Here is a 17,306-nt window from a genome sequence, read left to right as displayed (position 1 = left end):
GATTTTCATCAAATTATATATTCATATTCACTAGGTCTGAGAATCGGCTACTATCTATTTTTCATACCCCTAAGTGATAAGGGTTGTTCATTCTTAACATTTTTTTTATTTATATGGCAACACAACGTTTGGGGGTCAGCTAGTATGATATAAACACTTTACATAGATGGCATCATATTTATTTTATCTCTTCTTTTTTGTCATTGTATGTATAATAAAAAGATCTTAAAAATATAACATTAAATATTAATAAATTCGTCCAGAAAACCGTCAACATTTCTAAAAACTTAAATATAAATTAAAATTATAAAATGAACAGAATCATTCGGGGTAGACCGTTGAATCACCATCGCGCTATTTTTTATAACAGCAATGTAGCGCTGTTATATTCTAGTGATGTTATGTGATTCGTCCCATCTTAATGTCAGAGCAACGCATCTGTAACTCTATTTTTATTAAATGTTAATTATATATTAATTACACAACAGTTTTCACTTATCACAAAATAGTTATACATACATCTCTTCAATAAAGGTGTAAAAAAAGCTCTCATACAAAGCCCGCGATGCATTGGCGACTCCTCTGGAGTTGCAAAAGTCCATAGGCGGCGTTGACTACTTTCCATCAGGTAGCACGTCTGTTTAATCGTTAGGTTAAAAATAAAAAGAAATTGCTTAGTTATTAAACTAATATCACAGTACAATCAACCAGCATTCTTGATATCTTCCATACTATCAGGTAGCGTGGTACCTTTCGTTTCTGGCAGCATCAAACACACTGCCCCCGCCGCTATAGGAGCTACACCGAAGATAACAGTCGGTAACCAGGGTATGGTCAAGGATAGATTAGAAATAAACGGTGCTATCATTGATCCTACCCTCATTGAGGTAGATGACGCTCCCATACTCATATTTCTTACTACCGTCGGAAAGAGTTCTGATGTAAAGATGTAGATAGATGCCGCTACTATCGCAGTGCAACTGACGCCCAATGTGCCCAACGTGAGGGTTATCCAGAAGGTGTGTGGCACGCAACCCAGGGTCACCACGCAAATGCCGCCCAGAGCGAAGAATGTAGCGGTGGTTAACTTGCGACCGAAGTGCTTTATCAGCCATATGGAGACGAGGTTTGACGGGATCTGAAATTATGAAATAATGGGGTTTATTCTATGTTGATAAGGAATACTTTACAATAATAATGACGACAAAAGAGTTGTAAAGTGAACACAAATTAATTTTTGAAAAAAATCTATGTTGACATGTAACAATTGCTTATCGTCGACCACTTACGTTGCAAAGTCATCTATCACACAAGGTTTCAGGTTCAATGCTGGGGAGCCACACATCTAAACACTAAATTTAGGTCTCGGGTCTGTGCCTATGGTAAAACCTGTTATATAAGGCCACAGGTGACCATGGGCGGTAATGAACACTCACCATCCGTTGAATTACGAGCTTGATTATTACTCCAATCTTATATAAAAAGGTGGTGGTTTTAAGGAGGAAGAATCCTTTGTGGTACCACCGCCACACCTATTTCTGCCTAATGACAGCAGTGTTAGGCACTGCTGTGTTCCGTTTTGAAGGGTGTGGTAAGGGAGACATATCTTTCCGAGGCGTTTTAGCTTAGTCCTCAGGGGTAGCGGCGTATCTGAGGCCGACCTCACGTAGGAATATTTAATCCTGTCTGGGTTCATTACAGATGTCCATGGGCGGCAGAAGCCACTTACCATCAGGTGGCCTACATGCTCGTCTGCTACTCCTATATTATAAAAAAAATATGTATAAAAGGTTAATATTAATACCTGAATACCACCAGCCGCCGCCACACTAATAAACGGATCCGGGCTGGTCTGACTAATGTACTGATTGAACCCGAAGAAGGTGAGCCCCGTGATCATCCACATGGCGCAGCAGCAGACCGTCTTCACCCGCAGCGCCGGGTGGAACAGCGCGCTGTAGTTCAGCTTCGGCTCGTCTGCCTTGCAGTTGATCTCCTCTGACATCTGCTTGAGGGTTTCTCCTATCTTCGCTGTTGGGAGACCGTTCCTGAAAGTTCAAGAGGAAGTAATAAAAACTGAGTTAAAAACTCTTACGAACTACTTTTAATGATTTTTGCCAATGTTTTGCCTACCGATTGAAGTTACAATTACAACTTAGCAATTGTCTCAATTTGAGCTTAAAGTTTTACACTTATAATAATTAAAAATATATCAAATTTTGATCTTTGGTAGGCAATAAATAGATGAATTAATTATTAATAAAAGACATCAGAAATTAAGCAAGTTAGTGTCATCACTATCGTCTTCAACAAATTCCTTTTCTAAAAACTTGTGCATAACATTTTAAACAATTTGGAGAACTTTTTTACTGAAGTCTCAGGCGTGTAGATCTCTTCCCAATGTTTTCTTTTATCAACTGTGAAAAATCTCTGATGATTACTTTGACATTTTTATTTTATTTTTATTTTTATTTTGATTACATAGTCCATATTAGATTTTTAACTTAAAAAACTTACTTTAATCAATATTACGGATATTACCACTAAATTGTCATAGGTCACAGAATTAAAACATGTTATTTCAAAACAATTTATACTATAGAATTACATACAGTACACAGAAGATACGTACATCTCCGCAGCCTTCGTCACAATTTTCGTGGCTTCTTCAACTCTTCCTACGCTGACCAACCATCTGGGCGACTCATTCAGGACGAAAAAGTACCCCAAATAGATCAGAGGCGGTACTGCTAGTGCCAAGGAGTATTCATCCCATTTCCTGAAGTAATACGCGAACAGTGGCACCGTCATGTGGCCAATGATGAAGGGAATTTGAAAGAGGCAACCAAATATCTCTCTGTACTTCGTGCCAATGGTCTCCATGATGAGAACGAAAGAGATAACCATAGTGCCCGCTGTTGCGACGCCGAGGAAGAATCGCACCACGGTGAAGACGATGTAGTTTGGCGAGAACGGGACCCCAAAACCGAGGATTATGAGCGACGTGATGGAGACCAGAAATGTTATTTTTCGCCCATATCTGAAAAGAAAATCAATAAAAATAAGTTAAAAAATTAAGAATAAAAACGCCGCTTACATAAAAAGGTAACAATATATTTTTGGGAACCATATATTGAACCCTTTAGTTGGAAATCCATATTGCAATATAAGGAAAAAAAATATATTTTTTTAAGCTTTTCTGTACAACCTACAATCCTAACTTTACATAAAAACTAATTACTAATTAACTACAAGTTAAATTAGAGTAATGTGTAATTATTTGGTTCCCTCTTTATTTGCAATCAGTAGACAGTCCTATTTCACATATGATTTCTGGAATTACATCAGTCTAATAATCTTATGTAACATCACGCTATGAATATTGGCCTTGTGTTTAAACTAACTTATTAACTTTTCGTCTAAAAGTTTATGATATTATCAATCTTACCCACTTATTATTTTCAAAAACAGATTTATCACATGTGAATTTAAATTTGACTATGAACAATGACTTCTCCTTAATAACATATTAAATTTCGTATAAATTATTGTTTTGTTGTAAATAATCTATAAATCGTGTTCTAAGTATCGATGACCTTGGAATAAGTTATGTGAGAATCAATTTCATTGGTAAGTCAACCTTAATCTAAATATATATAACTCAAAGGAGACTGACTGACATAGTGATCTATCAACGCACAGCCCAAACCACTGGACGGATCGAGCTGAAATTTGGCATGCAGGTAGATGTTACGACGTAGGCATCCGCTAAGAAAGGATTTTGTTCAATTCTACCCCCAAGGGGATAAAATAAGGGATGAAAATATTACTTCGTAACGCGAGCGAAGCCGCGGGCAAAAGGTCGTGTAAGGATTAAGTAGATTATAATAGGTATGCTATACCTACGTAGGGACCAATAAAGTTTCAACTTTTCCTCTTAAATCAAAACGTATTCTTCAAAATGGTTGTGTTCATAAAATAAATTAAGTTCAATATACATCATTAATTTATCAAATTAATACGCTTTCAAAACTCATTTGTATGTTATTTGTCGTTTATGAAGGTGGAGGAACCCTTTTTGGTTTGACTCCGGACCATCATCTCACCTTTGCAATGATCGTTCAGTTCTGAAGGGTGTGGTAAGGGAGACATACTCGTCCGAAATTATTAAACTTAATCCTCAGAGGTAATAACGCATTAGCATCTTAATAATAATATAATTATATCTTTATTTGTGAATATAGGTATACAGGATTTTCAAATATTACAAAAAGATGCTCTACATTCAACCCTTATGGGCTACAAATATTTCTCGTCGTAACCTAAGAATAAATAGTACATAATTATTTATTTATTTAAGTCTAATAACAATTTTAAATAAATTAATATTCTCCAATGCAAGACAGAATTAAATATTTATGTCAGTTAAAAATTCATTAATAGAGTAATAATATCTGTCGATTAAAATTTTCTTAAATTCTTTTTTAAATTTAGTAATATCATTTATATTTCGGAGCTCAGAAGGAACTTTATTGTAAATTTTAGGTGCCAGGCTAAACACACTTTTGGGAAGGAAGTCTTACAGGGTACGATACATACGAGTAATTTTGATTTATGTCTATTGTTTATTAAATAATTATTAAATATGTCAGAATTGTTTTTTATAAAAAACATTATTTCGTAAATGTATAAGGCAGGAAATGTCAATATTTTCAGGTTTCTAAAATATGTTTATCAACTTTTAGTTCTTGGAATCCTCATGATAGCACGAATACATTTTTTTGGGCTTTAAATATAACTTCTCGCCTTGTACAATTACCCCAAAACATTATGCCGTAGCGTAGATTTGAGCAGCTTTTTCGTTAACGACGTTAGATAATACTAGTGGTGCCCGCGGCTTCGCACGCATTTTAAAGAATATGACATACATAAAACAGAAACATACATAAAACCTTCATTGGAATGACAGTGGCGCCATCTGTCGAAAATTTGTCTTACCAACTCCCAAACCTTCGTGGGTTCTTGGACAAAAACTTTGCTAAAGATCGTCACTTGATCAAATGCATAGTTTCCGATTCTATAAAACTGCGATGGTAGCGAAGTCTGTCGAATCCAATGTGAAACATTCCAAAATCAACAACTACTTACGAATTAAAAATTAATTAAAAAAAAACCTTTTCCAACGGACTAAATTGTGAATCTAAACCATTCTCAAGTCCCCTTGAACACACAACAAATTTCATCAAAATCAGTCCAGTCGTTTAGGAGGAGTTCAGTGACATACACACGCACATAAGGAATATATATATAACTAGATGTGAAAAGCATACGATATTTGATTTAACTTTTTGCAAATATATTCAGAATGCGTTTTCCAACTTAAGTCATAATCAATGTTTAGGACGTAATCAATGTTTAGGTTAAGTTCTTATCTGGGGTTGTTTACTGATGTGCATGGGCCGCATTAGCTAACCATCAGCTGTAAGTAGAAAGCATTATTATTATCATTGCAGATAGGAATTTGCAAAGACCCCGAAAATTATCTTGAATGGGATAAATCTTTATATCAACCGCATCTACACTTCCTGGTTCCTACGATAAAAGTAATGCGTTGATATCGTGAATATAATCCTTTCTTTCTTCTTTCTTTTATTCTTTCTGTTATTTTATGTGTCCTTAGTATTTGGTGAAAAGTTGAGTATGTTTCGTGCAAGTATTTTCCGTACTGCGCCCTTCAAGGTTCGAAACATACATTTTCTGTCTTTCAAGCAAGCTGTCTTTGAAATGTATTATACATAGGTATAGTCCGCGCCAAACTGCTAGTCCGCTCTGAAGTTGTTGCGAGCAGGTGTACCTAGTCATACAATTTGCTATGGCGACGCGATTCATTTCTATATTCAGAGCGGACTAGCATTTTTACGCAGGCTATAAACAAAATTTCATTGTAATCAGTTGAGCAGTTTTGAAAATCACATTGTACGAACACAGTAAGTAGTATTTGATTTATGAATATTCAGATAACATAATTGTTCCTTTTACTGCATTGCTTTAAAAATATAAAAATGAATGAATTTAGTCAAAAGTATATTAACAAAAATAAATACATTCTAAATTAAAAAAGGCGTTCGCTGGGAGGACAATGCCGAAACCCGGGATCGAACCAGGGACCTTTAGATCTTCAGTCTAACGCTCTCCCAACTGAGCTATTTCGGCTGTGAGTAATGTTATGAAATTAAGTATCAATTGATACAAAATCGAGGTAATATTAAAGGCAAATTATAACACGAGTTTTTTCGTTTAAAGCATTTTTATAGAAGTAGCATAATAACATAAAGTGTACCTGATTGTAAGCTCATGGGGGGATGGGATAATTAACTCCAGGGGGGTTACTATCATCTCTTAAAGCAATATTATTTTAATAATTATTTTACTTTTTTTGCAGGAAATTTAACTTTTTAAGCAAAAAAATGGAAAAGCGAAAAATTAATAAGGGTTTAAGTTTTTTCAATTGTGTATGACGGAATATTTTACAGTTATAAGGAGGGAATAAAACTCTCCTGAACTATGATGGTTTTTAAAAGATGTGGTAGTATCCCAGATAAGACTCGGTTCTTATTTGAGGTCGGTCACAAATACGTTTCCTGATGGCTCATTTATTATTTACTTACTTATTTATTTATTTATATTTCGCTATAAACTCAATTACATGATTTAAAGACAACACAGTCATACATTTCGCTCACAATATCTTGGACGCTGACAATAATTAAAAAACGCTTTCTACACTTACAGCCCCACAGGATTCCCTATCTCGTGGGTGCCATGGACACACACATAGACAAATACACAACCCCCATACCCACAGAATGCTTCGGTAAAGTGCGTTACCATACAATATAGCCTCGCCTGTACCGTTCTAAGGATAGCCAGGCTAGGTTTTTACATTGTCCCTGTAGTTCCGGGACTAGAATAGGGCTACGGTATCCCCTGCCTGTCGTAAGAGGCGACTAAAAGGGGGCTTCCGGGGTTGCGGACGGCAAGAGTTATTTTTAGTATTTGTCACATCATACTATGGCTGCATATCTATATATGCAGCCATAGTTCTAAATATATTGCTATCGAACTATGTATTACGGTTTAATAGATAAAGTGAAAAACGCCGAAACAGCAGTTTCTCGTATAGTGAGCCATATTTGTTAAGAAGAATTTTAATTTTTGGTATATGTATAGCAGCCGTCGTTATACATACTCTCTAAAAATCTCAAGTGTTTATCCCTTACAGATCAAGAGATAGAGCCCTGTGCCAGACGGACATAAAGCGGAGACTTATTACTGAGTCTGTTCCGGGTTCCGTTTTACCCTTTGGGTACGGAATCCTAATAACAACAATATATTTAGTCAAAACTCATTGACAGACTTTTTTTTGATAGCTTTTGCGCACATCTTTTGACCGGTAACGAATCGTGACTATCCAAATATAATTGTGCTATGTAAGTTTTTTTTTAAATATTTTTAGGGTTCCGTTCCCACAGAACGGATACCTATTACTACGAGTAGGCCTCTATCTGCCTGTCTGACCATCTATCACATGGCTCTATGTCCTGAACTATAATAGATAGACATTTTAACTTTTAACAGAGTATGTATAACGCCGATATAACAATAAATACTAAAAATAAAAAAGATTAAAGATAAATGGTGGTTCGTCGTACAAGAAATCGCATATTTCGTTTTAACTATTTATCTGTAATAGGTTCGACAGTATACAATTTCACAATACTAAATGGCTTACAAATACTAAAATTAATAAAAAAATTGGTAGTACGGAACCTGCCGTCTGCTTCGATTCGCGCTTAACCAATTATTTTTTATAACCATGCCTAGCTTTTGCGCATATTTTATCGGTTAACGTGACTATCTAAATTAAAAAAAACTATGTACGCGAATATTTTTTGTTAATATTTTTTATATATCATTATTAATTGTTACAATGGCATCTTCATGTGACCTTTGCGAATGTTTTTATTGTTTTCGAATTAGATATCAGTAAGAAACCCACTTTTTCAATGTCTATGGTTGTAACCGGAACCGAAGTTGTTTGGCTTAGGTAAGAAGATCAGTTGAGTTACTACGTTATATTGTTAACGTGGTTAGGGCTGCCAGTTGAAATAAACTAAGTTTGACTTCAGGGGGCCTACCACCATCTTTTAAAAACCATCATAGTTCATGAAAGTTTTATTGCAATATTGCATCAACATTATTTTGTTTCGTACCATGACCTCCTTAAAACAATATTGTTTTATACCTGCGAGTGATGTAAAAGAATGAGTAATTTGTCTATTCCTTATCCAAAAGGAAACGAGACATCGGAAGTAATGTCATCTCTTTCGCACCACGGTCTTGAGTGTGTTCCGTCATACGCAGTAGAACAAATTTAAACCCTTATTCATTTTTCGCTTATCCATTATATAAAACCAACTGAAATTGTCATTTTTTGCTTAAAAAGTTACATTTCCTGCAAAAAAAGAATAAATAATTTCGACGGACATCGTACAAAACTGCCAGTTGTAATATTATAAAAACAGTCTTACTTTAACGAGGTACGAAATTTCAATGTATGATTAAAATAATGAGTTCGGCTCTACGTATTTTTTAATAGGTAAATGTTTCATCGAAAACTCGATCATGTAGCAACCCTGATCACGATAAGATGATAAATCCTTGAGCATTTTCCTCACGTGTGATATATACGTTGAATGCCAATACACCTCAGACATTGTAATAACAGATAAGGTAACATTACAATGTTAACCTTCACTATTATGTTGTACTTAGATATTCCATTTCGTTTTGTTTCCACTTTGTTGTAATTCAACGATTTTTAAACCACTATTTATCAATGAGATCAAAATCAATATACTTAGACTCGTTGATTCTTGTGTTAGAATGTAATCATTCTTTAGTTAATTAATTGAATAGACAAAGAAGCCATCAAATAATCATTCTTCAAGAGTATACTGTGGTTGAACTATCCCACCTATTTTCGCTTTATAGCCCTTATAACAGTGGTTTTAAGGGCTGTTCTGTTCTGGATTAAATGGTACAGACTTATGTCAAGACATTCTACCTTAGCAACGCAGGGCTTTACTTCATTTAGAGTCGATTACAGACGCCCATGGACGGCGAGGTTTACATAAACCGACATTTAAATTTCATTAATAAGTAGGTACTCACCTATCCGAAAGAAACCCGAACATAATACTCCCGATCAGGACACCAAGCTGCAGCACCATCTGGGTAAAGCTGGCCATCCAGGCCTTCTTGCACACGAGGTCCCACTCAGAAATAATGGTATTCTCAAACGGGCTGGTATCATAGGCATACTTCAAGCAATGGTCGTAACACGTCGAGTTTTTGGCAACTTCTGTGGAGTTGGGGCCGAAGTCCTCGCACCAGAAGACAAGGTTTGGAGTTAGAAAGAGGATGGCCATCTGCACCCAGCCTGACGAGAACTTGACCAGGGAGACGGAGGCACAGACCAGGAGCTGCCACTTGCCGAAGTGGCCCACTAGGTTTGCCAGACCATCTTCTTTTTGCTTCGACGCCGCTATCTGCGTTGCGATTCTTTGAACCATTGTTTTTGGTTTAATTTGATACTCAAAGTGATGTCATCTCCAGATGGTTACAGTATTCTGGAAAGAATAAAACAAAAAGTTTTACGTTTACATGTTGGTATATGGATTAATACTGTTACATAACTGTTCTATATAAATATACAATTGAAAGAAACATTTTCTCACATAATATGGGTGTAAATACTCATATAACGGTGCTTACACACTATGTATGCATTAATTTTGAAGGCCCGTATGATTCGACCGTATAGGTACCTTTTTTCTTTTTTTTTCCCGAGGGGGGAAACCTTCAAAAGGTACCCGGCGCCGTGGAAGCGACACAGGGTTATGTGGGACTTTTACAGGCAGGGTATACCGTAGCCCTATTCTGGTCCCGGAACTACAGGGACAGAACGTACAGGTACCTACCACCGCGACAGCCATTTTGAGCGTGAAATCATGTGGTCATCTTCGTTTAGCCTTTTCTACTGTGTATACCGTTTTCTTACCGTTTATTGCCTTTTCTACTGTGTATACCGATACGCACGGGTGAGTATAACTAGCATTTTGTACTTTATTTATATAATTATTTCAATATGAAAATATTTTATTCATCGTTCATTTTACTGGTCAGAGTTCTCTTTGAATGTTAACAAGCTAATGTCGCTTTAAAAGTTGTTTCGTTATGAAGAAGTAGCAGCGAAAGAAACTCTATAACACATATTTCCTTCAAAATTCTTATACATTTATAATCTTACTCTAATTGTGTATATGGAGGAGGAATGAGGAAAGAGGATCTATTCAATGGATTGGTAGTGGTAGCACTGGATGAGACTCGACTTCAATCGGAGGGTTTGAGGTTCAAACACCAGGCATGCAATGCACCTCCGAGTTTTCAATGTTATGTGCGTATTAAACAATAATTATCACTTGCTTATATAATAAGCAATTATATATATATATATATATATATATATATATATATATATCACTTGCTTAAGTGGTGAAGGAAAACATCATAAGGAAACCTACTCGCCTGGGAGACCTTGAATAAGAAGTCCTCAAAGTTGTGTGAACTCTACCAATTTGCACTTGGCCAGCGCGGTAGACTATGACCTAAATTATAATTTCGAGAAGAGACCTGTGCCCAGCAGTGGGTCAGCAATAGGTTTACAACTACCAGCAATAATGAATAACATATTATTATTTATATTTATTTTATGAGTATGAAGATTAAATATTAAGATGTTTTTTCGTAATTAAAACTAATTATTACAAAAGTTGCTAAATACTAATTTTGTTATTTAATTGTTCAACGGATAAATAAACAACTCATTTGTAACAACGCCTATAACGTAATATTTTTGATAAGGTTACATAATTAAATATTAGCCATGGTGACAGGCGACCTTTGAGAATGTAGAATTACCTCGACGTAAGAGGTACTAGCGAGAGGTCCGAACTTCGATTTCCGGGTAGGTTTGATCTCAGTTCAGTGATCTTTGTAAGTTTATATTTGAATACACTTGCTTTAACGGTGAAAACATCTTGAGGATATCTTCGTGCCTGAGAGGTCTTATAAAAAATCTCAAAGGTGTGTAAAGACTTCTGACCCATGTTTAGTGTAGTGGGGTTTCTGTAAACTCTTTTCATTTTGAGTGCTTTTGTCCAGCAGTGGGGCAGTAACAAGTTATTATTCACCTACATGTATTTTTATAATATAGGAGTAGCAGATGAGCATACAGTCCACCTGATGGTAAGGTGCTACTGCCGTCCATCGACATCTGTAGTCAACCCCAGATAGGAATAGATTCCTACCTGAGATGGGCCATAGAGGCGCAGCTACCCCTGAGGACTAAGCTGGAACGCCTCGGAAAAGTCTGTCTCCCACCTTCCTTACCACACCCTTCAAATCAAAACACAACAGCGCTTAACACTGCTGTTATAAGGTAGAAATAGGTGTGGCGGTGGTGCCGCCGGAGTCGAACCACAAAGATTCTACCACCCTCAAACCAGTTTACCAAACCTGTATACAAAGAAAAGTATGTAACAAAATAAGTAAGTGCTTACATGTATATCTGAACGGTACTAATTTGCATTTTGTAAAAAGGTATTTACATAAGATCTGTGATTGTTTATATATGCGCGCCGCGCGGCTATTTGTGTACTTTGTTCAATTAGTTACAGAAGCAATAAGTGAGGATGCAGTTCATCTGATGTATGCTATTTTCTTCGATCAACAGATGGTATTTTTGATCGAAGGCTATTTCGTTAGAAATTAAGTAATACAATATATGTTATTACTAGCTGACCCGGCAAACGTTGTGTTGCCATATAAATAAAAAAATTTGAAGGGTGAACAACCCTTATCACTTAGAGGTATGAAAAATAAATAGTAGCCGATTTTCAGACCTACTGAATAAGCATATAAAATTTGGTGAAAATCGGTAAAGCCGTTTTGGAGGAGTACGGTAACTAACATTGTGACACGAGAATTTTATATACCTATAAGATTTCAAAATTGAATGTAGAGACACAATTGCTTTAAATACATCGAAACGTAAGCTCGACACGACTGATAAAATAGCTTAAATTAATGTTATTTCTTATTAGGATAATTTTTAAAAATTCTTACCTTATTTAAGTGGCCATTAAAATATAATGTTCAAAAATTTTCTAATTTATAATCATAACTTTCAAACTTAAATTTTGATTTAATTAAAATCACACATCTATTGAAAAAATAATAAAAAGATAAAATTTTATTTATTTTTATTAACGACGAATTATTAAAATCAAGTTTATTTATTAGGATTCAAATTTTAAATATTAATAAATATAAAATCACAATTTTAAACCCGTCGGATTATTTAAATTAAGTGCACAATCACAAAATTTCACTTATGCTATATAAGTCGTAATACTGCTTATGCTATATTTGCTCTTAATTAAATTAAATTTATTTGCTTAACTGACTTATAGAAAGTAACACAATTAACAAAATGCCTTTAACACGTGTATCAAGTTCAGAAGATCTCAACTGTGTGGGACCTCTCTCTTGTACTGGATAGCAATTGGGTAATGATTCGGCAATATAACACGATTTACCTATAAGCCGATTGCATGTGGTGCTTAAAAGTTGTGTGAAGCTTTAGTAAGGAATTTACGTTCTATTTGTACCAACTCAATACTGGGTTAAGCTCAATATTACTCAGAATTAAGGGACGATCGAAAGATAAAATAAAAGAAAAGGTAGGTATATATAAAGCAATTACATTAATATACTAGGAAATAAATACATCTATACTAATAATATAAAGAGGAAAATTTTTTTGTTTGATTGATTGTAATGAATAGGCTCAAAAACTACTGGACTGATTTTAAAAAATCTTTCACCATTCGAAAGCTACATTATCCACGAGTAACATAGGCTATATTTTATAATAATATGAAATATATTTGATAAATAGATTTTGAGGCGGTACAAAGTTTGCCGGGTCAGCTAGTATATTTATAAACAACAGACGGCAGGCGGATACAGAGTCAGGCAGACAAACTAAAATAGGGGATGTCGCTATAGGAGTCTCTTCCAGAATGCGGTAGAAATTTTGGTCTAAAAATTACCGCTATTTTTAGAGTTTATTGCTTGTACCTACTGTTGATGTTTACTTTAGTAATAAGTCATAAATGCAATTTTAGTTTTAGGATTAAGCCGTAATTACAAATCCATTATTTATTTCTGCCAATTTTAAGAGAACTCATATGTAATGGCAAACTTCCTAGTTGATAAGTTAGTTCGTTTTTAACCAGGTTTAAAAATGAAAATAAATTTATTAAATTAACATTTTCTAGTTAAATTATAAATAAGTTAATTATTAAAGTACTAAGTAGATACAATAAAATAAAAAAAGTCATTCTTTTATTTTTGAAACTTTCAACCCTACTCTAAGATGAAAGTGTCCTTCTTTACAGTCCGATTTGCATGTTATTGTCTGTATATGGGATGACCTTCAGCCCACTGCTAACTAATTATGGCAGAAGTGCGTAAGTCCATCAAAAAATGTTATAAGTACTTGACCCATCTGATTTTGGTAATGTCCTTTGATGACTGTGACCATTTTGGATGACCAATTTGCATTTTTACGACCCGCGTGACGGAACGGTCACCATGCGGCCTGACGCGCAGAAGGTCCCGAGTTCGATCCGCAGCCAGACAGATTTCTAAATGATGAATTTAGATCTCTGGGTCTGGGTGTTTGTGTATTTGTCTCTGGACGATACAGGGAATCCTAGTGTGGGGCTGTGAGTGTAGAACGCGTTTGTTTGTTTGTTTGTTTACCATTTGTTTGTTTTACCATTTTTTTAATGAAGCGTATGGACTTATATTATTATGCAATATTTGATGTCTGGTGAAAAAGGCATGTACCTACTAAGTAATAAAACATTTAAGTATATAGTTAAAGTAGGTAACTAAATTCAATTTTGTATAATTGCCATAAAATATAAATGTAATTAGACGCATTCCAGACTTACAACAGATAAATGTCAAGTCAAAATGTTGCATTTTATTACAGTTGTGCTAAATCTCATAAAATTCGAATGCAATTACAATCTATGTTAATGTATGAACAATTCACATTATTTAATGGCTGAGTCTATTAATACGGTTACCGTACGAATAATTTATAATTATTAATACGGGTACTGGACAAACAATTTATTATTATCCGATTCGAACCGGTAGATTTTGAGAAATCTCAAAAAAGTACAAAAAAATTTTTTTTGAAATTTTTTTTTTTTAATAACTTATAAACGGCTCTACCGATCGATTTTAGAAACTAAGCTCTTAACATCAAAAAATGACGTCGATCGCCATCAGCCCGTTCGAAATCAATTTAAAAAAAAAAAAAAAACCTAACCTAACCTAACCAATTGAATAAATGTACGAATAAATATATTTAAAAAAAAAAAAACCCTAACCTAACCTAACCAATTGAATAAATGTACGCATAAATATATTTAAAAAAAAATTGAATTTGTCACATTGTTTAAAGAAAAAAAAATTTAAAAAATATACGAATACATATATTTAAAAAAAAAAATTGAATAACTGTACGAATAAATATAATTTATTAGTCCAGTACCTGTACAAATAGTCACATTGTTATTTAATTCTGTCTGGTGTCTGTCTGTTGCACATAAGGCCTAACGAAACTTATAATCTTTTCGATTGGGACAAAAGTTTTGCCAATTTTGTATTACGTAAAATATTAATGGCTAGGCGCTATTGCGTTGCATGGTTCGAAATTATAAAAAATGATTGGATTGATATTGCAAGATGGCAATAGATTATTCTTTACTAATTTTTATTATGTTACGGAAGTATCAAACTGGTTTGGAGATTTTAAAAGTCCTCTAAAACTTTGTGGTTCGATGTTGGCGGCACCACCGCAACACCTATTTCTGCCTCATAACAACAGTGTTAAGCGCTGCTGTATTCGGGTGTAAAGGGTGTTCTAACATAATTATCTCAGATATTACAGCTCCTCAGGGGTAGCAGTGCACCTGTGGCCGACCTCAGGTAGGGATCTAATCTTATCTAAGGTTCATTATAGGTGTCCATGGTCGGCAGTAGCCATTTACAATCAGGTGGACTTTACGCTTCTTTGCCACTTCTATATTATAAAAAATCTATTGTTACTCACTCACTGTCAGGTGGACTGCATGCTCACTTGATACTTATATAATATAAATAAAAAAATACTTGATAATAAGTGTTCACTATAGCTCATTGACCTGTAGCCAACCGCAAGTGGGAATAAGTACTAAGGTAACAAGTATGTTACATCATCTCGTAGGCTAAGCTGGAACGCCCTACGCCTTTTATGGACGTATATTACCCAACACGACATAACAGTTCATACCGGTTCGCCATGCAAAGGGATCCAGGGTTGATTCTGTACGAAGTTATACGTATAGGCATTTTTTCGTTTTGGCCTAATAATTTGTGTGTCACAAAAAAGTATAATATAAAGTATAATTAATTATCTAATTATTTTTTAATTTTAATAATATGAAGCCCTATTAGGTAAAGGGAGTCACGTAAAGAAACAAATTAAAATATGATGATTCTCTTAACAATTAAAAAAATGTATAATTTGTTAAATTTATATTAGTTATGGATAAATTATTTAACTGAATTACTTAGTGTGTATGCTGCCTAAAAGATCATTCCCCTTTTATAATGATCACTTGTAATTAAATATTTATGTAATAAATAAGAGGTTTTATTAGTATTACATATAGTCTGGTAATTGGTTGGATATTCTGTATTTACGTATTTCGTATTTACGAAAATTTTAAAAAGTGCTGGTCTTTAAGATTGATTTTTCAGTTAAAAATAAAAAGCCTTTTTTAAGTTCTATTTTATCAATAATTTTCAGACACTTTATCATATTGGTAATGTATTTAGCTGCATCCTCTTGTTAAATAGGTTTTGACCATGGCAAGTGCGATTAATTACCTTAATTTGCAATCTTGTTTAAAGTTCATAGAGCGAGAGCTATTTTCACACATCTTCATAATTTCCTGTAGTATAGTGGACTATGACCCAAAACTATATCTTTTTAAAAAGCCTAGTACAGGGATGAAGTTAGTTTTCTTATTAAAATTTGGCTATAAAACAATGTATAGTGATCAAGCTATTCCTGTCCCACTGCTGGGCACGGGTCTCCTATCAGATTTCAGTCATAGTCCACCTCGCTGGCAAGTACGGACTTCATACACCCATAAGAACACTTTTACAACAGGTTTCCTTATGATTTACCTTCACAACTAAGCAAGTGGTAATACATTTATACATACATACATTTTATAAAATTAAAGTTGCCGGGAATCGAACCTCGGACTCCATGATTGGAATTAACCACTACTATCACTACTTTATTGAGCAGTAGGCAAGTTCTTAACTAAACAAAGTTCTTTTTTAAACTCCCAATCCCACATATATAAGTCGTGAGACCCATAGACACACAAAGATAAAATTCAGAACAAAAACCAAAATTTAACACATTAACATCTCCTAGGATCGAACCCGGAATCCCCAGCGCATCAGACCGGTATAATAACTGCTTACACGCAAAAACATAACAAAAACTATATTGACTAAATAATAATAACACTTACAAAATCAAATATTTTTGAACACACCACTAAGTTTAAACACAAACAAAATGATTATTTTCAAGACACAATTATAAACATAAACACAATTATTATAATAAATTGTAGCGTCTGTAGAGACAGCTAAATAAACACTGACGGTCCTCGGAGGAAAACGTATCTCTACATAATCGCGCGTCAATGAACGACGCTGTAGAGTTTCAAAGATCATGTATTTAGATTATGTAGAGTTAGAAAAACAAATACAGCTGGGTATTTTATGGAAAATCATTTTACCGTGAAACGTTTCTCACCTAAAAAAATAATGACATTTTTGTTATAAATTGAAAAATATATTGATAATCAAAATTTATGTTTTCATTTAAGGTCATTATTGTGGATGTATAATAAGTAACCACATATGATTATCCAATTACGGAGGGTAATGTTTTTCGTATGTAGGTACTTGTATTGTATGTACGTATGTTTGTATGAAAATATGTACGAAAAATGAGACTTGTATGAACATAC

General features: G+C 34.4%; 1 protein-coding gene and 1 non-coding gene across 2 annotated transcripts; both read right to left on the bottom strand.

Moving 5' to 3' along the window:
* Nucleotides 1-12: 12 nt before the first annotated feature.
* Nucleotides 13-16,949, bottom strand: LOC140745247 (organic cation transporter protein-like). Its single transcript, XM_073076983.1, has 5 exons — nt 16,800-16,949; nt 9,235-9,692; nt 2,633-3,040; nt 1,805-2,048; nt 13-1,138 (listed from the first exon to the last, which is right to left on the bottom strand). Exons 2-5 carry the CDS (start codon nt 9,633-9,635, stop codon nt 704-706), a joined length of 1,488 nt encoding a protein of 495 aa, XP_072933084.1. The 5' UTR covers nt 9,636-9,692; nt 16,800-16,949; the 3' UTR covers nt 13-703.
* TRNAF-GAA (transfer RNA phenylalanine (anticodon GAA)) lies at nt 6,141-6,213 on the bottom strand. The gene has a single exon. It is a non-coding gene; the product is annotated as a tRNA-Phe (tRNA).
* Nucleotides 16,950-17,306: the final 357 nt, after the last annotated feature.

This window comes from Epargyreus clarus, unplaced genomic scaffold (assembly GCF_041222505.1).
Source record: "Epargyreus clarus isolate Ecla_fem2 unplaced genomic scaffold, WU_Ecla_fem_2.2 ptg000010l, whole genome shotgun sequence".
Lineage (NCBI taxonomy): Eukaryota > Metazoa > Arthropoda > Insecta > Lepidoptera > Hesperiidae > Epargyreus > Epargyreus clarus.
The sequence above is the reverse complement of the archived record's forward strand: the minus strand, read 5'-3'. Positions and strand labels throughout refer to the sequence as shown.

What these genes read in the sequence shown, in the direction of transcription:
- LOC140745247 (XM_073076983.1), bottom strand. Translation starts at nt 9,635, where the DNA reads ATGGTTCAAAGAATCGCAACGCAGATAGCGGCGTCGAAGCAAAAAGAA. An exon ending in TTCGGGTTTCTTTCGGATAG is followed by an intron (nt 3,041 to 9,234) that starts GTGAGTACCTAC and finishes TTTTCTTTTCAG; the next exon opens with ATATGGGCGAAAAATAACAT. An exon ending in CGGCGGCTGGTGGTATTCAG is followed by an intron (nt 1,139 to 1,804) that starts GTATTAATATTA and finishes TCATAATTTCAG; the next exon opens with ATCCCGTCAAACCTCGTCTC.